We start from the raw sequence: 24,149 nt of genomic DNA, 5'->3' as shown, positions 1-24,149 counted from the left end.
TGCGCTCAGGTCTAATAAAATAATTGCTGCACAGCCTCAGCCGTCAATAAGTTTTCTAGTTTCCTCCACTACCGACAGGAGAGCGGTCTCTGTACCCTGCTGTGATCTGAAACCTGTCTGTGAGGGATGATGCAGGTTGTTATTTTCCAGGAATCCCGAGAGGGATGAGTTCACATGCTTCTCAGCAATTTTACTTATACCTGGCAGCAGAGATATGGGTCGGTAGTTTGCACAGTCTTCCGGATCCAGATTAGGTTTTTTTAACAGAGCCTTGACCATCACCTATTTCCATAGTGGAGGCACAGTTTCTGTGCGTAGGGAGGCATTAATCAGGTCTAATATGATTGGAGATATGGTCTTATTAACCTTATATAAAATGGTAGGTGGAGCAGGACCTGTTGTTGAGCCAGATTCAAAATGATTCAAGATCTTTTTTAAGGAAGTTTGGTCCAATGGAGGGGAATTCCTCCAACAGGTCCTGTTCCTTTATTAAATCAGTTGAAGGTACCAACAGTTGGTCTCTTTGCAAAGGGAAGGATGTGTAAATGGTTTGTATTTTAGCAGAAACAATTTGTGCTAACTGGTTACATCAGAGTTAAGGATTATCTACAGTCTGTAAGGGGGCCAGAGAGGTCAAGAGTGATTTTGCAATATGGAAAATATTACGCGGAGGATTTGCAGCTGATGTAATTCTGTCTTGATAGTAGCAGCTTTGCACAGATTTTATTTCTGACTTGTAGTGTTTTATTGCTTCTCTGTATTTAACTTTGTTGCCGAGTGAGAAGTCCTTTCTCCTCTTTCTTTCCAATATTTTGCACTTTTGTTTAAGTTTCCGGAGTCCGGGGAGTACCAAGAGTTTCTATTAATTCCTGTTTTTATAGGTATCTCTTTTTTGGGGAGAATGGTGTTAAGTGAGGACTATAACCAACTATTAAATATATCATTTGCAGTGATGGGATTTGTGACTTCCAAATAGGTTTCCCATGAATCCCACGGAAGTTTAGACCAGGTACGGATGAGCTTTTTAGTTTCTCTCGCACTGGCATCCTGTATCCAGTATCTGCTGCGATGTGGCAAAGGATGGCTGGTTGTAAGCAGTGCATGCAGTGGGCAGCTTTTCTGTTATAGAATGGCTGGGACTCTATATGGCACTTCCATTACTCTCTGTTTGAGTCCATGCATATGACCAATGTACCCTAGACCCTGGGTGGACACCATGGGGCTTAGTCTGGCTGCCTGTTATAAGGGGATACTTGAGCTGACAATGTGCAAATACCTGCAGGAGCGGCCTGTGCAGGTAAGAGTAGTGGGGCCAGGTGGGCGGGGGTTTTCAAGTGGATGACTAGGGAAAACTAAATAAATAATTAATTTTCCCTCGTCATTGTCTGTCGAACCCTCCCCCCCCCCAATCCGGCCCCATCCCTCTTACCTGCGGGCGCTCTAGTATGCCATTTTCGGTTATGCCCCACACCCTCCTTCCCCTTGGAACCTCTTCCCTCCCATCCTCCTCAAATTTCCCTTTACACTTGATGTGCCTTTTGGTCCCCCAAGCGGATGTCCCTGGAGGAGCTCAGTCTTTCCCTGTGTGGGAAATTAAGCCACCATACACCACTTGATGGGAGGTCCTTAGCCTTCTGTGTTACATGCATTTGAGTCATTGTGAATTCTACTTGTGCAGGACTGTCTGGATGAACACTTTAAAGATCTTTGTGCAGCCTGCCTGCATTTCTGCCAGGGTGCATTGCTCTATGTTTTGTGTTTATTTTACTGGAAATGTGTTGTTTAAATCTCAATAAATAAAAGTTGCAGAAAAAAAGATTGATGCTCCCCATTGCTCTTGGATGTACTCTAGAATTACTATCCATGACTGCTGTATATAGTGCATGCCTGGAGATCTCGCCTGTCACTCCAGGGATTAATTTGAGCTGCCACAATTACTGATATCCAGTGCATGGCATGTGCTGGTGTCCAGTCACTTCTGCATGGACTCTATTGAGACAAGTTCATTATACAAAAAAAAACAGCTTAAAATCCCTGAATTCTAGATCTCACTCTCTTTTTTACTTTTACATGTATGAGAGATGCTACCTAAGACAAGATATAGAGAATCGATCTTATGCGCAACACCAAAATGTTTCCCACACAGACCACATTGCAATTCTACACTCTCCAAGCAAGCACTCACCCACACAGTATTCTGCTAACCCTGCAGTTTGGCACCTTATCATGGACATGATTTGTTTTATAATTATATACAGGTAAAATAGAATAAATTTTTTGAGAAAAGAAACAGTAGGCTGGCTAATTCTGTAAGGCTCTTTGGACAATATGCACTGTTTCGAATTTAAACATTCTGCTCATTTGGAGCCAGAGGAGCGAATGTATGCTATTTTCTTTCAAATCACAGCATGAGACGTCCTACTGAGATTTGTTTATGTTATTTCTAATTATGAGGAGACCTGGGTACAAAATGCCAACTCTTGATGACAGAACTACATTGACCATGGCCAACCAGTATACAATGTAAGGAGCAATTAAATTTAGGTTTCTGAGTTCATCTGCCTCTTGATCGGTGTTGACTATCAACACTAGTAGATGAACAAAGCTTGTGGGGATAAAAAAGACAGCAGAGGCTGAATTATATGTGTTGTGGAAGCAAGGTACTGGTATAAAATATTGTTTTTGCAGTAGTGTTTGTGTTCTCATGATCCTCACTAGGAGGCACACCTATGGGTCTTTTCAGTGTTTGAGTAAGATGCCTGACACTATGCTAATTTCTGTACTGTCATCCAGCCTTTTGGATGATATTCATTACTGAACATTATTTTCGGATCCATCTCGGGCATTGTAATAGCCAGAATGCTCTTCCTCCCGAAGACTGTGGGGCCATTACGATGTTTCCACTAGTCGGAAGCTTTCCAATTGTGGTCAGAGGCTTTCCGGTGGACACGGTCGGTTTGCGGTCCGACTGCCAAATTACGATGTCAGGGGTCGGAGCGTGAACCGGCCAGTCATTCCAACGTGGTTCCGCATGGCTCTCAGAGTCTTCCGGATGATTGGAACCACACCATAATCCTCTATTGACGGCGTGTCCGCCGTGTCAGGATTACGATGTCAGTTTCCCACAGCCTTTCCATGCCAGCCTTTCCAACATAGAAAGGCTGTCAGAAAGCAACTTTTGGGGCCCTTAGCAGGGCCCCCTTGCCTCGCGGCCTAAGGATGTTGGCCGAGGGGGTGCCCCCATGTAAATCCATGCAAGGTGGTGCAGGGTTTTACACACACACATTTCTTTGTCAGAGCCTGTATTAAGGCAGGTTTACGGCCATAACACAAGCTACCATAGAGAAATGTGAGTATCTGACTGAACAGTGTTCAATTGCATCGTAATCAGGCAGTAGGAACCGCCGACAGGAGGTTGCTCCGTCCCGAGACAGTATCGGTCGGAGGCAACTCCGACCAACATCATAATAAGCCCCGGTGTGTCCCAGAAGCCCATGACCTTGTGGCATGTTCCAATACTGATTTCCAACTCCTTTCATCAAAGATCCATGCCCAGTTTTGTGGCAACCCCTATGCTTTTCCTTCCAAAGAATGCTTCTATTAGCACCCCCCGCAGGCCAAGTATGGTTGCGTCATTGGGACAGCTGTGGCTGGCATATGCTACCTTAATGACACCTGAGTCATATGGTCAATAGTGGCTTCTTTTAAAACCTATGTTTGCTTCATTCTGGCACTGGACACTATCTTTTTACCTGAACTTGCACTATTTAGCAGTGTCACTGTTTCAAGACTAGCACTGCCTTGCAGTGAATCCTTGTTTCCTGTATCTACACAGCTTTGCAGTGTACTTGTGGCTCCACATCTAGGATTCTTCAGCAGTATTTCCTTGCCCTGTATCTTGAGCTAGTATTATTTCAATGCAACCTTATTTCAGTTGGTTCTTCTCTCCTGATGGTTCTTTCCGTTCTTTTCTGTCCTGTTTTTGGTGCATTACTAGTGCCAGGATGCCCCAGGAAACCAGTTCTACAAATAAATAAATAACTAAATAGAATATCTCTTAAATGTCTAGTACTTTCAACAGTTATTCTTTCCCCAACCCTTGTCTTTTTGTCCCTGTTGCTTTGGTTCACAGTGTGCAGCTTCCTATTCCAGCTAAGTTTGTTCCTGCTTTTCTGGCATAATATGTTTGCTTACTTTCTGACATGTTTTACCTACGTTTTCCATTTCTTCCTGTTGAGCACTCGACAGACAAGCTCCCTGTCCTGTCTCTGCATTAAGTTACATCATTTCTTAGAACATCGCCGAAGTTATAAGCTCCACAGACCCTGCTCTTGCATGTATGGCCTACATGTGGAATTTTGGGGGAGACAACAGGCCTGATTTAGAACTTGTCGGAAGGGATTCTCTGTCAGAAAAGTGACGGATATCAGGCCTGCCGTATTACAAGTGCATTATATCCTATTAGTATCCCATCAGGCCCAATATCTCTAACAGAGAGAAACTTACTGAGTTTAACTTTTGCTGTGTGGAGCTGCCAAATGCTTTGCCCCACATCCCCTGTAGAATTAAAGCGGTTAGCCGTACCTTTAGTACATCCTAGAAGTTAGTTATTCTGAACTGCCTTTTGAGTACCTGTCACAAGCCCCTGGCAGACTTTGACAGTAATCTGATTCAATGCTCTGGACAATCAGTGCAACCATCAGGGCAAAATTGGATTCTCCCTTCAAGAAAATTGAGATACGGACTTAAAATAAAGCCACAAACGGATATAAAATGAAGTCCAATAGGACAAATTATTAAAATGAATTTACTTTTTTAGTTAGTCAAAAGAAATACATATAATTTAATGTGAAACACAATTCAAAATAAAACATATTTATAATCCAATTATAAAATATTTTAACAACTTTTTGGGCATTTATATATTAATGTAACATTGATTTAATAAAATAATTAAATTACTTTTAATTAATTCTATATATCACTTTAAATCCTTATTAACACATTGTAAAAAATAAATGTATTACTTTTGATGAAGATTTAATTTTTAATTTAGCCTTTAGAAAATTATTTGTTATTTAAAATAATACATTTAAAGACTTAATTAAAGATTAGGTTAATAGGGGGGCGTGGCTTACGCGCCGGTCGGAGAAGACGCTCTTCCCGTGAGCTCCGTGACGGACTTTTCTCCCGGATGTCGTGAGAGCGGTGTATGTTGTTCTTCGATCTTCTCACACACTCCCTTTGACGGCAGAAGGCACAGCGATCCTGATGTTGCCGTCGGAGCGGATTTTCGAGCAGGGAGGACTCTAGAATTGATGCGGTAAACTTTTCTTCAGACGCATCGCGGGCGGCCGCCATTTTGTGCGCTGAGCCCGTGGTGCCGTTTTTCACTCCTGCTGCATCTCTCTTCTGCATAATGGGCGTTTTTCTTCAGCGATGCCCATATTTTCTACCACCATGACGTCTTTTATGCTGGTCAAGATCATTTTGGATGCCTCCTGGGTATACCTTTGACTACCGCTGTCCTCTCCCTCAGGAGCCTGCTGCCGCCATTTTCCTCATAGCGCATTAGTCTTGACTCTCTTTCCTCTTTCTATTATGCTCCGAGCTCTGTCGTTTTGGCCACATTGCGTTGCTCTCCTCATGGTCTACGCATTTTTTATTGCTTTTTATGAGGATGGTTATCTTTTTTGACCTTTAATGCTGTATTTGGATGCCATTTCCTCCTGCCTCAGTTCTACCATTCTTTCAGTGTACTGCGATTTTCATCTACCTGGCTTAGGGTATACGCTCCTACTCCTTGGCATTTTCCTGCGGTGCAGTATTTTCCTTGCTATTCAGTGTTGGCCATACCTCCTTCATTATGGCCAACGACTCTAAGTTGTCTCAAACTGGTACAAAACCAAAAAGGCCTAAAAATGACCCGCCTTCGCCTATTAAGTCCTCCTCTAATCCTGTTCTGGACTCAATCCTGGAAGAGGTTCGTGGCCTTCAACCATTTATGAGTGCTACCAATGATAGACTCAAACAGATTGAAGATCGTTGGGTTCTTATGGAGGGCAAGGTATTGAATTTGGAGCAAAGGGTCAGTGATATTCAAGATGCCTCTAATAAAATCCCTCTCCTGGAGCAAGAAATCCACAAACTTAAGCTGCACACTGAGGATTTGGAAAATCGCAATCGGAGAAATAACCTCCGCGTTTATGGTGTTCCGGAAAATTTGGAAGGCTCTGATATGGTGTCTTTTTTGCAAAAATTTCTACGAGATCTGTTGGATCTCCAACCTACGTCACACCCTCTGAACATTCAAAGAGCTCACCGCCTTGGCCGTCTCACATCTGCTTCAAATAAACCTCGTGGCATTATCATGCTTTTTCTAGAATTTACAGAGCTGATGTCTGTTTTAAAAGCTGCCAGGCTGAAACGTCGCCTTCAGTGGTCCGGCCATAATATTTTCATTTCCCAGGACCTCTCGACTGCGACTAATGCCAGACGTAAAGAGTTCTTGAATCTACGGCCTATGATGCGACAACTTAACATTCAATATGGTATTCTTCACCCTTGTTTCTGCAAGATAACTCACAATGGCCGCACTCGTTCCTTTGATGATCCTCAAAAACTCCAGGCCTACCTCCAATGCTGAGTCTTCGTCGACGATGGATACTGTGCCTTAATCATTTTTGCTTCTTTTCTTTTCTCAGTGTCCTTGCAAATTCCTTCCTGTTTCTCTTTTTCTATTAATGTGGCCTTCTCTCCGTTGTTTCTGTATGTACCTTTTTACGTTTATGTTTCATATTTAGTGCTCACTTCTATTATCCTATCATTCGCTCTTACAATTCTGTTTTCATAGTTTTCTTATGTCCTATCTCTCGGTTGCTCATGGGGTTGTCTCCTCTACTGGCATATCCTCACCCCTGATGCTTTTGCTATTTGCTTTCTTTCCGATCAGGCATTCGTGCCTTGATCTGTTTACTTTCTTCTACCTTTTCTCTGATCTCTTTTCTACCTTTCCACGTCTTTCTTCTTTCTCCTCTCCATTTTCTTCTTTCCCTTTCCTCTTCTTCACTGTTCCATGTATTTCGTTACCCTGGCAGTCTCTTTTCCGATTATTTTCCTTTGTGATGTACTTTGTTCTTATGACCGGATTTTACGTTTCTGTTCTGAGTTTATTGAGAGCTTTCATTACTTGTTCTTTCTGTTTATGTCACTGTTATCTCCTTTTTTGTAGTGCATCCCGTATCATGCGTTCTCTTCACGTGTCGCCCATCACCCCTCTCCTCAATGGTGTGTAATTTTGTCTCGTGGAATGTGCGAGGTCTTGGTCACCCTGTCAAGCGTCAAAAGGTATTGTCTCATTTATCCAAAATTGGCTCTCAAGTTGTTTTTCTTCAAGAAACGCATTGTTCTGATGTTGAATCTATCAAATTGAAGAGACAGTGGGTGGGTCAGGTTGTATTTTCTCCAGCCTGTCTCAAAAAGGGAGGGGTTGCTATTTTATTTCATAAGGCTTTGAATGTGCAGATTATATCATCTCAACATGATGATGAAGGACGTTGGGCAATGGCTAAGGTTGTTATCCACAATAAGACAATGGTTTTGCTTAATATTTATGGCCCGGTACGTCCTGACCCTAAGTTTTGGACTGCTATTAAAACCCTGATTTCTTTTATAGATTGCCCTGACTTTATCGTTGCAGGTGATTTGAACCAATGGTTGGATCCTTTTTCTGACCGATTATCCTCCAGTAAATTTCAGCCTGACAAGACCCATAAAAGTTTTCAGTCTGCCATTGCCACACGTCCTTTATATGATTCTTGGAAGCTATGTAATCCAGATGTGTTAGAATATACATCACACCCGATCTAGAATTGATTACATTTTGATTAGTAAATCCCTATTACCCTGTATTCAAAAGTCTACCATAGGTTCCATTTTTATCTCTGATCATGCCCCTGTCTCTACCTCACTTGATTTGTCCCTTATATCCTCTAAATTTAGTCGATGGAAATTTAATACCTTTCTTTTATCTGATGCTGTTTTTATGAGGGAAAGTGCTGAATTTTTCACAGAATTTTTTACCTTTAACGATCCATCTGATACCTCCATTCCCAATAACTGGGATGCTTTTAAAGCTGCGTTCCGAGCATTTACCATATCCTATGTTGCTAAAAAAAAGAAATTGCATAGAGATAAGTATGATGCCCAACTCCGTAAGATTAAACACCTGGAGCATTTATATCTTTCCTCTAAATCCCCCTCCTCCCTTCATGATTTGATTCTGGCCAAATCAGATCTCAATAAGATTGTTACCAATGAGGCTTGTAACACCCTTCTCAAAATAAAATCCAAATTTCATGGTGGCCAAAATAAGGCGGGGAAAATGTTAGCAAACTATTTGAAAATTAAATCTGAATGTAAGAATATTGGCCCCATTTTCAATGATTCTCTAAACAAATTGGTTACAGCTGATGAGGATATAGCTGATGTATTCCATTCTTATTATCACTCCCTATATACTGATGACACCCATCCCTCTGATGTAAATCTTTCTTCCTTTTTTGAGAGCCTTCCCCCTCCCCCATCCCTTCCCGAGGAGCTTGCACTCCTGGAAGAGGAAGTTTCAATACAGGAGATAACTCGAGCCATTCAATCCCTCAAACGCTCAAAAGCCCCTGGTCCAGATGGCCTTCCTGTAGAATTTTATTCTTCCTTTCATGCCTTTTTTGCTCCTAAACTCCTCCAACTCTTCAACTCCTTTATCAGTAGTGCGAAGGCTTCTGGGTCATTTTTGGATGCACTAATTATCATCATTCCCAAACCTGATAAAGATCACACCCAGTGCAAAAATTATCGCCCTATTTCTCTAATAAATTATGATTGCAAAATTTTTGCTAAAATACTTGCCTCTCGCCTTGATTCCCTTATCCCCCGCCTTATTAAGACGGACCAGGTGGGTTTTGTGAAGGGGAGGCTTGCTGCGGACAATGCTCGGTTATTCTCTAATGTCATTGCTCACAGCAAACATCTTAAGGTTCCTTTAGCAGCACTGTCCTTAGATGCTGAGAAGGCTTTTGACCGCATCAATTGGCAATATCTCATGTGCACCCTACATTGGTTTGGGTTTGGTCCTTCCTTTATTTCCATGGTTAAACTCCTTTATTCCTCTCCCCGTGCCAATATTTTTGTCAATAACCAATTCTCCAAATCATTCTCCTTATCTAGAGGTACTCGTCAGGGATGTCCCCTTTCTCCCCTATTATTTATTCTTTGTCTTGAGCCCTTCTTAGAGAGAATTCGCTCTAATCCTACCATCACTGGTTTTAAATTGGCTTCTACAGAACTTAAATTATCCGCCTATGCAGATGATGTGCTGGTGTACATGTCTAATCCTGAGACCTCCCTCCCTCCTTTCCTGGATGAGGTCCGTTTATATTCCTCTGTTTCGGGATATAAATTGAATCTATCCAAAACTGAAGTTCTCCCGCTTAATTCTCTTTGCTACCAATACATGTTTAATAACACTGATTTTGCTTGGTGCCCCTCTGAAATTAAATACCTTGGCATTTGGTTCGCTCCCTCCTTGAAGGATACTCTTAAATTTACATTTGATTCTCTTATAAAGAAAATCTCCTCCCTTCTTCTACTCTGGTCCCCATTATTTCTTTCCTGGTGGGGTAGACTAGACACGATTAAAATGATGATTACTCCTCATGTTTTATATACGGTGTCTATGCTTCCCTTCAAAATTCCTATGTCCTATTTTTCCCGTATAACCTCTATTTGTACTAAATTTTTGTGGAATGATAAGCATCCCCGTATAGCACTACGTAAATTGACTCGTCCCAAATCTGAAGGTGGAGTTCGATTTCCCAATTTTAAATTGTACCATTCTGCTTTCATGATTAAACAATCCTTTTCTTCAGCATATAATTTTGATGATACTCCTGTACCTACCTGGGTCCTTCTGGAACGTTCTCTATTGAAGGACCTTTCCTTTCAGCATGTTGTATTTATGTCGAACTGTTCTTTTTTGACTAAATACCCTATCTTAAAATTTTCCCAAACAGTTTTACACAACGTCTTCTCTTCTAATCTTTCCCCGTTGCAAAGCTTTCTATTATCTGCTGTATGGTATAACAAACATCTTCGCTATAAAGGTAAATCATTTTATTTTAAGCACTGGAAAGATAAGAATGTCGTGTTTATTCATCAATTTTTTGATAATAATTCTATCATTCCTTTTTTTAAATTACAAAGTTTGTTTGATTTGCCTTCATCATTTTTCTCTGAGTACACCATTATTACGACTGCCATTCAGTCGTATTTAGCCTCTCTTACAATTCCAGATGTCTTTCCTTCTGTAGTCCCTACCTCTACCCTTTATCCTTTATTTTCCTCCCACCAACCTAAGGCTGCTCTCGTTTATACTCTGTTACTGTCACCTAGTTCAGAACGTTCTAAATCAGCTGTTGAGATTGCATGGGAAACGGACCTTACTATGTCTCTCTCTATTTTGATGTGGGATCGTGTATGGTCCAAATTGTTTAAAGTTTCTCCTGCTGCTCGTATTACTCAATCGTTGTTGTTCATTTATCATAGAGTCCTTATTACTCCTGTAACTGTTCATAAATTCTCCCCTGCTTCCTCTTTGCTGTGTTGGTCCTGTTCTAAAGAAACTGGGTCCCTTAAACATTTACTGTTTGAATGTTCTCACGTTCTGTCATTTTGGCACAAAGTTTGGAAAACATGTATGCGAGTATTTAAATGTTCTACCCAGTTCTCTGTACAAACTCTTTTCCTAGGATCATTGTCATCTGATATAGATATTATCTCTTCTTCTGCGAAATTGTTGGACCTGTTTATTTCTCTTGCTTTTAAAGTTATCTTGTCATGTTGGAAAGATAATTCCAAAATGTCCACTCACACTTGGTGGAACTTTGTTTGTGATGAACATAGGATTGCTATCGCTTCATCCTATTCTGTCCCCTTGAAGATCAAATCTGATCTCCTCTGGCTTCCCTTTACCACTTATCTTTCCTCCACATCTCTTCTTGATTGATTCTCAGTTCTCCCACTTCTCTTTCTCTATTCCTTCTTCTCTCTTCCTTCTCCTTCTCTTGCCTCTTTCTTTCCTTTTGTTCTTTCCTCTATTCTCTCTTCTTTTCCTCTTCTCTCTCCCCTTTCTCCTTTCTTTCTTCTTTCTCAGTTCCTTTCATTCTTTATTTTATTACTCATTGCATATGTTTTAGTACTTCTTTTTTGATATTATCTTATTTCACCTTTCGTATGACATATGTATTGTATTTCTTCTAAAATGCTAATAAAAATTTCTTAAACAAAAAAAAAAAAGATTAGGTTAATAGTGATGTAGCCTTTTTTAATGTGTTCTACATCTAAAATAAATATATAAAATTAATTTACATTTATTTTTAACATAAATACATTTTTAGTCAATTATTGTTAGGTTTAAAAGTCTTTTTTACAGTAGTTTTCCTATTCTTTTCCATAGGGAAATCTCCACTATTCATGTGAGTATCCAGTGGTAAACTAAAGGGAAAAGTAAAAAAAAAGTACACATAGTTCTATGTAAAATATTAATGAAGATAATTTGATATATTTATTTTTAATGTAGACCAAAATAGAAAATGCTATTGCCACAGCATTCAACTTTTGGAATTAAATATTTAATTAACTTAAATATATAAAATGAACTAGAACAATTACTCAAGTTTAAATTAAAAAATAGTTTCCTACATAAAGTACAAAACAATTACTATCCCATAATAATGATTAAAAGCGATGTATATAATTAATTAAAAGTAATTTGATCATAGTGTAATAAAAATGTGTTACAATAAAAAAGTTGTTAAAATGTTGCAAACATAAATAATCCTTTTTATTTTTCAATTATTAACATTAAATTATATTTATTTATATTTTTAACTTTTTTGAATATTTTAATTTAATTGAACATTATTTCAAATTAGCTTTAGTTTTAAGTCCCTTAGGCCTTTATTCTTTATGAGAGGTCGGCCTGTTCCAGTACTAGTGGTTGGCCATGTGTGTGCTGGACTTACGCTAGCTCTGAGTTAGAGTAATTAAGTACTGTTTTGTGTCTTTTTTTGGCCACAGTAATTTTAGAATAGCTGTTTGTGAATAGCAATGAGCTTACACTTTTGGTGTGGGGTGCATGTCCTTTCCTAAACACCTCCCTTTGCCTCTTTGAACCACTCCTTATTCCTCCCTAAACCGCTTACATGTGTGAGGATCTCCCCTTGGTAAAGATATAAGATATAATATAAGAGGTATAAAATATAGGAGCTGGAAGTGGAGATATAAACTCATAGGTCTGTGAATAGCACTTTGTAATACTTTTATAGCACTACTGTAAAAATACTAAGGGCCATATGCATCAAGCCCTTTTTGCCTTCTCAAACGGATGATTCGCAGAATCGGCCATTTGCGAATGCAAAAAATGCCTTTCTGATGCGGAAAATCCTATTTTGCGATTCGGTAAAATGGGTGTGAGATTCGCTATTAGGAAGGGGCGTGTTTAAGGTGTCCCTTCGTAATACCGAATCGCATTGGTATGCATGAATGTTTTGCGACCAATATGTGGTCACAAAACATTCGCATTTTACCACCTACTTCAAGTAGGTGGTAACCAAGTCGCAAATGGAATGGGGTCCCCAAGGGACCCCTTCCCCTTTGTGAATGTCTGCAAAGGCATTTTCTAAGAGCAGTAGGTGGTCCCACGGACCACTGCCGGCTCTTAGAAAATGAAAGGAAAAGTTTATATTTTCTCTTTTGTAAAGCATCCCGTTTTTCCTTAAGAAAAACAGGATGTTTTACAAAAAAAAAGATTGCTTAATTTAAAAGCAATCAGGGACATGGTGTTCTACTGACCCCAGAAGGCCACCATCCCCCGTGATTTTTGCCATTCCTAGGGGGTTGTAAATTACGACCTACCTCATTAAAATTCATGAGGTAGGTCATTTGCGATCCCCTAGGAATCGCAGATAGTGTTAGGCACACTTTCATGCATTCTATTTTGAGATTTTCTAGTTGCGAATCGCAAGAATTCGCAATTAGATCGCAAATTGGATTGTTGATGCATCTGGCCCTAAATATACTACAAAACCCAATTTGCGAATGGGCCCCTTAGTGTTTAAGTGTTCCGCTTAAAAAATTATATATGTTTTAGATATGAACAATTTGCAATAAACAATGTTTTTGTTTTGAATGGGGATCCTCTGGCAGTGTTTCTTTTTAATTGTGATCTTTGTAGGAATCTTTTATGGGGATTGTTAGGGCCTGTAATCTAAACCAATACACTTACACAGCACCACGTATGGGGAGGATCATAAAGCAGAAATCCTGCGCTCTTTCAATCAATAGGGGCACTGAGCATGTATTGCCACAGTTGAGGAGATAGTTTTTAAAAAGTCAAGCTTTTAGCTAATGACATAAAATATTTACTTCTGGTAACAAAAACAATTTGGTTATTCATTTGCCCAACTTGTCTTCTCAATAGAAGAAACATGTTTACCTTTTGAACCAGGCTTGTAAGGTCTGTTTTCCGTATATCCTTTAGACGGTCAAGCTGTTCTGTTACATCAGGCAACTAGGAAAAGAAACACCATCAAGGTTTAGTTACATTTCAGGAAAAAATAAGATATTGAGGATGCTGTCATAGATAACAGTCAAATACGTCACAAAGCAAACTTTATAAAAGTGTATACTCTGCAATATAACATGTTTAATGTAGTACAGAGTGGCGGGTATTTTTTTGATTTGATATTACTGTGCTTCCCGTGGATGGATTTGAATGAAATTTATCCGTCGACCAGGGTAGACAGCTAAGGTGGAGCATGTCAAATGTAGTGTACTTACATACAGGGGGAAAAAAGTAAACACTTTGATTCCCATGGAAAAAATGTCTCATTCCTACAGGGAAACTTGCAGTATGGATTTACACAAAACTTAGTTGTGTGAGAAATCGTCTTTTTTGCATGGTTAGCCCTCACTTTTTGCCTGGTTTTGATGTGGTTTCGATTGTAGAGTACAGGGTCCATGCCAACCCGGACCCCTGTGCCGGTGCTTCTTCCCTAAAAAAAAACCGATTGCTACTTCTACTCACTGTAAGTCCCTAATAAATGGTACCCTCAGATCCTAGGGCCACCCACACTGGGACCATGCCACTGCCCTTGCAGCCTGCATGCCCTTGTAAGTGAGAAAACGACAAAGTTGACATTGCACCCTGCTTGGATGTTATGCCAGCCAGCACTGCCTGAAGGCATAGGTAAGTCACCCCTTTAGCAGGGCTCACAGTTCTAAGGCAGGGTGCCCTACACCACAGGTTATTGGGGTCAATGCCTTAATTCTGTAAGTGCCAGGGAAGCCATTGAGAGTACAGAGCTGGGAACTCGATAACTCGAGTCCTACCGCACCATGATGGCTTCACTGAACACAGGAGTGTTTGGTACAAACTACAACTTTCAATAACTCCACACTGATGCCATTGTAGAATTTATTGTACCATGTACCTAGAGGGCATCTCATAGGTGTCCCTGAAAACCGACCAACTCTGGTGTGGTCTCTAGCCAGTTGGAGGCAGTTAGCCACCAACAGACATGTTTCTGGACCCCTGGGTAGAGAGCCCCTGCTCTCTGGGACCAGAAACAATGCATATCCTGTGTGGAGGTGTCTCACCTCCTTTCCCAGGATGGGCCAGTGGTCAAATAGGGAAGCTTCAAAGGCCTGCCACCTTTGTAATGTAACCCCCAGCCTCTAATGCTAGCAGAAGATGTCTGCCCCTGGTTTAAACCCCCACTTTGGGTGGGAAAACCAACAGGAAAACTCATATAGCATAGATGTGTGCCCACCTCTGCCAACTCCACCCCTAGGGTGGGGGAGGTGTGGTGAAGCACATCTTTCAGTCCCCGCCGTCTTGAAGATGGGGGCACCCCTTCAATCAGGGCTAGGTCTATGCCCATCCCACAAGAGGGCGGCATAATAGAGGGTGTGGTCACCCATTGGCCCTACCTGCTAACCCCATAAAAACACCACTAATTCTAGTATTTATGTGCCTTCCCCAAACCTAGAAACCAGATCTGCGATGAGCTAAGAACAAGAAGACGACCCAGCAAAGAAGACTGAAGACAACGACTGCCTTGGCCCCAGTCCTACCAGCTTGTCTCCAGCTTCCGCAAACCTGTGTACAGTCTTGCGGACAGCGACCTCTGAAAACGCTGGGAGGGCGGTTGCCTTTGAAAAAGACTCCAATCTCCTGTGGACAGCGGACATGTCTAAGAAGAAACAAGCTACCCAGATCCAGGCAGATCCACGTCTCCTGCCCACTGTACATCCGACGACCATGGGCCGAGTCTGAGTGATTCACCTGTGCATTGATGTATCCCCAGTGATCCTGACCTCATGCCCAGCATTTGCTGACCTCTCCTGATCTCCACGGCAGCGCCTGCAGTGTGAATCCTGAGGCTCCGGTGAGGACTCTGACGTTGAAAGGCATCCCTGCCCCCGAAGACCCTGGGCCTTGGTGAGTTGAACCGCTGTTGGTCTTCCTCCTGCAACCTCTGGTGCCATGCCTGTAGTCTCTTTGCCGAAAGAAGAAACCCCATTGAAAAGCATTGGGTGCCTGACGTCAAAGTTGCACCCAGGGCCCTGTGCCGCTGATGGTGTATGTTTGGTGCTGCTTTGTGGCCCCCCCCCCACTCTTAACCTTGCCTCCAAAACTTCGCCCCTGCAACTGATCTACTTACCTGGAAGAAGTGTGCCTCCAAGCACCCCTAGTCTCCATTAAAAAACATTGGGCCACACTCCGATTTTGACCTCTGCACCCGGTCGACCCGGTGCCGCTTTAGGCAGGCCGGGTAGAGCCTTGCATATTTGATATTTCCCGCAATTTCCATTTCAGGGGAGCAAATCTCTGTCTCGCCTCTTGTACCTTCAGGGTGAAGTCCGGATACAGGGATAACTTGGAGCCCTCATATCGGAGTGTGTGTAATTCCCTTGCTTTGCGTAACGCTGCATCTCTATCCCTGTAATTCAGTATTCAGGCTATGAATGGGCGAGGGGGCGCTCCTTGCAGTGGTCGTGTAGCCAATGAATGATGCGCGCGCTCCACAACAAACATTGTTGAAAAGGTGTCTTGGCCCAGCAGCATTGTTAGTCGGTTTCCACAAACAATTCCATATTCCCTATTGATGTGGATTCCGGAAGGCCCAAATTGCGTACATTGCTCGGTCTAGAACACGCTTCCAGGTTCTCAGCTTTGGATTACAATGTGTCCAGCAGTTTACCTATTTGCTTCTGAGCTTTTGTGGTTTCTACCTTTTGGTCCTCCGCATCCGAAACTCTGCACTTCACCATATCAATTCTTTCCGCATGTTTATCTAAGTGTTCTGTCATGGGATCCATGCAGAATGAAAGAGGATCAATTTTCCCATCAATTGTGGAGAGGCTTTGCTGCATAGACTCCAGGTTTATACACAAGTCGTCCCGCCCCCCAGCTCCGATCCCAAGGCGCCCCGCTCCTCCAAATCTGACTCTAGAGGATTTGCGCTGTTGAAACTGCAAGTTGGATTGTGTCTTATCCAACTTCCCGATTCTGTCCTTTTTGCTATGCCTTTAATATTCCAGAGAGAACACGGCCTGCACCAATATCTAATGTATACCAGTCAGTGCTTTATACTAAGGAGCAGTACCTTCCCCTCCATGTGTTTGCCAGTATCCGTGTCTGCAGCAGTGGTGTTGAGTAAGCAATCAGCTACAAGGCATCCCCCACCGCACAGCCTGGATCAACGCCGGAATTAACTTGTGTGAGCTATGTGACTCACCAATCCCAAATTACGGAACCTGCTGACCTCTGCAGTCAGCAGTTAGTGCCAACTATCAGATGTGGGGTATACCGGCATGTTGTATGCTCAGTCTATTGTGCGAACTGGCACAGGTAGAAAAGCAAGCCTCTGCTGGGCATCCGCTTGCTTCTGAAACAGTTGCTGCCGTGTATTTAACTACAGGATCACTTCGGGGGAGGGACCAGCACCTCTGGATCCGCCCGCACGGTATGCGTGTGAAGGCTTAGGTGATACTATGTTTTAATGGCCTGCAGGTTTCTCTTGAGCGCTGGTCTGGGATGAATTTAACCAGCCCACTGCTTCTGCGGGACACACTGCTTTTTAGGTCTCGGACTGACGGCTGGCTTGCCAGCCGGAAGTCGGAGAATTAATGTCTTTCAGTGTGTGCTTTAAACCCGCCTCCCTCTTCGTCTCTCCTCCATTGGCTGGCTTCCTAAACGGAGGCCAGCCATTGGAGGAGAGAGGCGTCCCTCGAAAGAAGCTCCGACTCTTTCGGATTCGGGGGCGTGTTGGTGCTGTTCTTTCCACTTTTAAGCTCCGCCCCTTTTGGGACAGCCAAACACGACCCCGAATCCAAAAAATTTCGGAAGCTTGCGGCCGCCATTGTTTCCTGGAACAGCCTCGCTGCCACTCCAGGTAAGTTTGTCAGGTCTTTCACCGCTCTCTTTTTAATCTTCCTCGTATCACTCAAATCTGCGTGCAGTGATTACTGGTGGACCTGTATGCTTGCTTGAGTGTGTGTTGTGATGTTCCTTGTTTGCCGCCGCCCGGAGCAGCCTCGCTCTTTTCATCACTGATCAGCTGATCAGAGAGGCCGGGCTCGGGGCCTCCCCACCGCCCGGTAATTACTGCGGCTCCGCGTGGAAGAAGAAGCATGGCGCTCGTCAGGTCTTTCACCGCTCTCTTTTTAATCTTCCTCGTATCACTCAAATCTGCGTGCAGTGATTACTGGTGGACCTGTATGCTTGCTTGAGTGTGTGTTGTGATGTTCCTTGTGTGAAAACAGTTTGTGAGAGGCCTAGTGATGTCATAGGCAACCTTTCAGTGCCAGAATGCATGTCAGTGCTCCAGCGATAAGTGAGCTTGAATAATGAGTTTGAGGCAGCATTTGTCCTACCTACCTGTTCAATGAATATTTGTATAGTGTGCTATCCAGTATCTTCAGGTGTGGCTCATTACGACGACTTGGAAGTATTTTACGGGTATTGGGTTAGAAGTGCATTTTCGCAGAAGGGTATAGTTGTTTGGCTTCATATTGTCTGTATTCCAAGACTATGCGCAAACCCTCTGTATGGGCTTGAGCGGTGCATGGTGATATTTTTGGTGACAAAATCCTCCATCTTTCTGAACATCTATCGCATCGAGCCTGCAGATGGCATGGAGCCCTCCCTTGTGGTGTGAGGGGCAGACCAACTATGGCAGTTCGTCCCCATTAGTCTTACTGTCGTTTGGCTGTAAGAACACATTTTTAGAAAAGTCTTTCTTTCGTCTTCTGTGCAGTATTATCCTGTAGTCTTACATAAATACGATTATCCATTAACACTGGGTGTAGTTGATGACTTGCATACAATTCTGTCAGAAAAAGACGCTGCAGAGATGTAATGCCTTTATTTGCAGTTTTTTGTAAACAAAACTCCACACGATTATTCAAAACTGCTCAGACCTCTGTAGGAAACCTGCAGCGTTATTTAATCAGTGTGCAGAATTCCCAGAGGGGTGTGCGCTTCCGGAATTCACCCTCTCTGGAAGGTGATGCAGTATGTGCAGAGGGCGTTAATCAGTTTTTTTCTCATTTGTCAAACGCCTGCTCCAAGTCTGTGTGTGACGGGAGCTGCGGTTCTGGTGGGCCGTAGATGCAATGTAAATTTAGGGGTGTCAAGTCCATTGCACCAAGAGCTGCTCGTATGATGGCTGCTTTGTCTTTCTGACTGCTTGCTAACTAAGTAGCGTTTATCAGCGAATATTTCAATGTAAGCATTTGGATTTCTTTTATCCTGTTTGGCTTATCAGTGAAACTTTTAATGTGAGCATTTGGATCTCTTATCCTGCATGGCTAACAAATGGACTGGTGTGGTCTGCGATTGTGCACTTTAAGCAGACTTGTATTTGGCAAATTGCAACCTAAAAGGCTGTTTGTCATTAGGGTAAGTTGTGGCCCTACATGGCCAGACTCGCAAGGAATGCGAATGTGCATTTTAAGCAGACGTGTTTTGGGGAGATTGCAACCCTAAATGGCTGTTTGTCGTGTGTTATAGTAGGCTGGGACCCTGCATGGCCAGCGCTGTTCTGTAAAGGGTTAAGATATTGCATGATTTCCTAAATTCTGCAGTGGCAGTCGATGTGCTATGACTGTTCACAACCAATAAGCAGAGAAAATATCCCCTCGAGATAGAATCAAATGTGCTCAAGACCTTTTTTCACACATGCAAAAGGCTCTATACCCTCCCTTTCAAAATACTCAATATTACTCATCCATAAAACACTGTTTACTGGCATAAAAATTAAACCCCAAACTGAAATGTAGTGCTCGCACAATGTTTATTTATAAAAATAGAGCAAAACATGCCTCAATCCATACACAAGTAAAAAACTTTAAAACTTTCTCAAATACTTAATAAATACGCATGAAATAGTACATACAAATTAAAAATAGAGTCTTGAGTACATTTGATTCTATCTCCAGGGGATTTTTTTTATCTGCTTATTGGTCTTAAGAGCTCAGTTCCCTGGGCCATCTCTCTTGTTGTTTACCTAACTGTTCACAACCATGCATGATGGGTGGGCCTTCCACGACTGGCAGATCTACTAGGAAGGTTGCGCTCCTTCAGCAACAAATCCTGCAGCAACAGCTGCTGGCCGTAGAAGATTGTGGTCCAGTTTGCCCTGTTGTCTGACATATCGTGGAAGACCGTACATTGCCATGAGGTATGGCATGAAAGGCTGTGGGCAACACCTCTTGTAGATTGGCCTTGGTGGGCTCCAACCTGCATGCCTAGGTGGCATGCAGTGTTTGGTTGTTGTAGCGCTGGGCCACGTCAAATTCATACAGGAGATGAATGGCAGGCGAAAGAATACTATGCGAGTTGTGTATGTTCTTGCGTGTGTGTTGCTAAAAGCTGTTATCAGACTTAAATGCATTCCTGGAAAAAGGAGCAAGAAGTATATTTATACATTGGCTATTTGTACAAGACATGGTTGGTTCAAAGTGCTGCTGGAGGTAAGAACGATCTCCGCATTTGATACTTTGCGTCTCAACTAAGCTCTCAAAGTATCCAAAACATCTGAATGCCTTTTCAGGTAGTGCTGCACTGATTGGGGCATCAAACGTACAAAAGGTGATGGGAGGAATGCTTATTATAAGTCTAAAGATGAGCAATTTCTCGGAATAGCCTTCCAATCCATTGTTCTGTTGCTCACCACACCACCCCAATTTGGTCGTAGCCACATTCAAATCAGCCATGGCCCTGATCCAATAGGAACAGTCCAGCCCGAACTTCCAGGCCTGCCAGCTGACAAACACTGGGGGAAGAAGATTCCATAGGGCTAATCCGTGTTGGGTTCTTTTTTGAGGAACTGTGTTTTTTGTCGCCTGTGATTTTGTATACAATTGTATTTTATGACTGATAGTGACGTGAAGAAAAATGTTCTCAGTTACAGTAGTCCTGAGTTGGTTATGACAATCAACTGATTATTAAGTTAGTAGGCCTCATTAGTTCACTGCGAACGTTATGTCCGGTGCCAAAGGTCTAATTTAAATATTATGGACAGTTATGACGGGTGGCAGACCAACTTATTTATTGTGAAAAGCATGCGTTTAACGCAATAGGCTTACAATAACACAGTATGGCGGATTGTTATTTTACTGTTCAAGCCTCTAAATAGGATTTTTTAAAGCAATCTCCCAGCTTACCGGTGTGAACATGAGCTCATTCGGGAGCTCATTCCGAGGGCGCCAAGAGCTTATACGTCTCAGCAACAAACTTAAGCGACTTTTGGGAGCAAGCTCTCGCTTTGTAAAAAAGCTTTCACATCACTGCCTCTGCGCTCAATTGATTTGCTTTTTTCCTCCAGCGGTGATATACCTGCGTCCTGCTTTGCCCGCCTTTGCGCCCCACCGTGCCGTCATGTGTGAGCTCCCCTGCACTGACCCCCAATTGTACTGACCCACGCGCATCCCACTGTACCGTCTCCTTGTGGCCCTCCTGCACGGTTCTGGCATCTCCGGTTCCCCCCGACCCCCGTCCCTCTTCTCCCAGAAAGCATACCCTGAGATCAACATGTTCCAGAGAATGAGAAGTTTCTCTGGGAATAGGCGCTTCGGAGGAGGTGGCTTCAAACGTGGCCGAGGAAAAACAGCCAAAGTGTGGGACGGAGACAAAGTAAGTACACTCTGTGCCTTCTCCGCGCCCATTTTTTTTTTTTTTACTTGATGTAACAGATGGGCACTGTTGAACAGCTGCTGCCCATTGCTGTCCATACGCTCAAGTCTCTATCTCAGTGTTTCCCAAACTGGGGTCCGCGGGGTCCGTGACACATTCCCAGGGGGTCCGTAGACAGCAGTTTTAAAAATACAGAAACGTTTCTTGTGTAATTAGCAGCTTTCCAGCAACAATAAAAGTGTCAAGATAATGCCAGTGATTAATGTACCTGCTGGAGAGAGTTTTGTTCAGTGGCAGCTTTGACTTAACTAGTGTAGCACAGAGGGTTAATGTGCCTAGTGCAAAGAACGTGTAACATGCATTTTAGAAAAGCAGTATTTTATGTTCATAGGTTCGTGGTTACTGCTTTTGTCACAGAGATTATTTTGTTACTGTGCACTTCATTATAAGTGACAATCGTAATCTAGCAGAGGGACCTATAACCTGTCAAAGAGCTGCTTGCAAACTGCATGGTACCAGTTAGTAACTTATGTTTTTTCCCAGTTATTCATTATCCTGATGCTGCTAAAAAGATTTGTTTGGGCGGAAATATATTTTTTATGTTACTAGCCACTGTGTTATGTTCTGAATCCTGAGTTTGTGCTTTTCCAGACCAAGCACTCTTTAAAAATGTCTACCAGTATGAATGACATGTGAAGCTTGTAGTCCCCTTTACCTTATGTAACATTTTATATACACACTGATTTACATGTATGATTCAATGTCTCTATATGTGTGTGATGTAAAGTGCTCTGACATCCTACAATGGTATGAGAGATGCTATAAAACAAATGAAATACATGTGACAGAGGGGCTGTTCTTCAATATAAAATACTAAGGGCCAGATGCATGATCCGTTTTTATATGCGCGAATGGGTTCGTGAACCCATTTGCGCATGCAAAAACCTATTGGGCCATGTACATAGCCTATTTCGCAAGTCTCAATTTGTTTGTGACTCGCTAAATAGGTTTTGCAACTTGCTATTTGGAAGGGGCATTCCCTTCCATATAGCGAGTCTCAAAACCATGTACAAATGTTTTTCGGTCGCAAAACACTTGCAATTACCACCTACTTCATGTAGATGGTAATGCATTCGCAAATTGGAAGGGGTTCCCAGGGGACCCATTCCCCTTTGCAAATGCATGCAAAATTATTTTTTAAGGGCAGGCAGAGGTCCCAGGGACCTCTGCCTGCCCTTAAAAAATGAAACTAAAACGTTTCATTTTCTTTTTTTAAAAAAAATGCATGGTAAACTGGCTGCATTTTTTTAAAAGCTGCTTTATTTAAAAGCAGTCCCAGACATGGTGGCTTGCTGAGCCCAGCAGGCCACCATCCCTGGGAGGGCTGACAGTCCCAATGGGCTCGCAAATTGCAAGACCCTCATTAATATTAATGAGCCCCACAATTTGAGACCCCATTGGAAATCCCAAACAGTGTTAAACACACTGTTGTACATTTCATTTAGCGACTCGCAATTTGCAACTCGCATTGTGTCGCCAATTGCGAGGCGCTAAATGAATGGTCGTACATCTGGCACCAAAATCCTTAGTACTTTGAGTATTTGTTTTGTGTGCAAACGTGTTTTTTTTTTAAATTACTGTTTCAATATTTGAAATTTAACTCATACAAATTGCTTGGGGGTCCCCGGCTTCCAGTGGTGACTCAATGGGGGTCCTCAGGAGTCATAAGTTTGGGAACCACTGCTCTATCTGAAGGGATACAACATGTAACTTTTGCCCAGCACAGTGTCAGAGCGCTTCACAATAGGACAGAACTGAAACATGAGAACATTACAACATTACTAGTGAACAAATTACAAAAGCAAAAGTTACATTACATGAGGCAAAAGCGACAATCGTGAGCAAACTGTGCATTACAGGACGATAAATTGGCAAGTGTGCAGGTTACAAAAGCGAACAAAGTACACGTAGAGGTATAATACTGCAATAAATGGAGGACACTCAAACACCAGAACAAATGTTACGTTGGCAATGGTGGCACTTGTGCAAGTATCGAAAGCAAACAAAATGTAAGAGGTAGCAAACAGTGTGTTACATGTTGTCGGTTGTGCTGGAACACGTAGGTCTAGTGACGCAACAATCGAGGGACTAATATGTCCCACTGAGCCATTTTCAAGAGATTACTTTGATAACATAACCGTTCGGGCTATATTACATGTCACTTCTTGCAACCATAGAACAGATTTAGTAGTAGTAGTGGGGGCAATCATGCATTCCCTGTGACAAAAACAACTGTTGTATCTGGGCATATCAGGCATCCCCATGTGCAATAAGGGAATGTGTTCTGTGTGTGTGTGTGTGTGTGTGGCTCTGTGTGGATAGCTTTTTAGGTCTCGCGACCTATCAATGCGCGCAAGCGCATTGAGCGGAGCGAGAATTCATGTCTCGAAAATCCTCGTCAAACCAAGGGCTTCGTTCCTGCGGTTTTCTTGAAGTTCACGTGAATCACGTGACCAAACAAGCACGCGCATTCCCGGCCGCACAGCACATCAAAGGGCTTCTCCTCCCCTAATTATTCATGGCCGGCCGCAGGCCGGCCGTACTTTCAGTTTCCCGGCCGCTCTGCATTCCCGGCCGCACAGCACATCAAAGGGCTTCTCCTCCCCTAATTATTCATGGCCGGCCACAGGCCGGCCGTACTTTCAGTTTCCCGGACGCTCTGCATTATCAGGTACGTGTTGTTTTTCACTTGTGTTGTTTTTCACTTTGTCTCCGTACAATCTCTCTGTGTCTACCTCTTCCCTCCCCTCTTGTTGTAATTTCTGTATCTTTCTTGCTGTTACTTGGTGTCTATAATTTGTTTAACAAGTATTGTTGCATTTGTTTTGCT

The 24,149-nt window shown here is 42.6% G+C and overlaps 1 protein-coding gene across 12 annotated transcripts in view; it reads right to left on the bottom strand.

Annotated features, from left to right (window-relative positions):
* The window catches only part of PROM1 (prominin 1), a 588,333-nt gene that overhangs the window by 216,981 nt on the left and 347,203 nt on the right, over positions 1–24,149 (bottom strand). For all 12 annotated transcript variants that reach the window (XM_078678433.1, XM_078678442.1, XM_078678438.1 and 9 more), the window contains one exon: positions 13,553–13,627. In XM_078678433.1, coding sequence (XP_078534559.1) covers positions 13,553–13,627 — 75 coding nt within the window. The remainder of the gene's footprint in view (positions 1–13,552; positions 13,628–24,149) is intronic.

The sequence above is a fragment of the Lissotriton helveticus genome, chromosome 2_2 (genome assembly GCF_964261635.1).
Source record: "Lissotriton helveticus chromosome 2_2, aLisHel1.1, whole genome shotgun sequence".
NCBI lineage: Eukaryota > Metazoa > Chordata > Amphibia > Caudata > Salamandridae > Lissotriton > Lissotriton helveticus.
The sequence above is the reverse complement of the archived record's forward strand: the minus strand, read 5'-3'. Positions and strand labels throughout refer to the sequence as shown.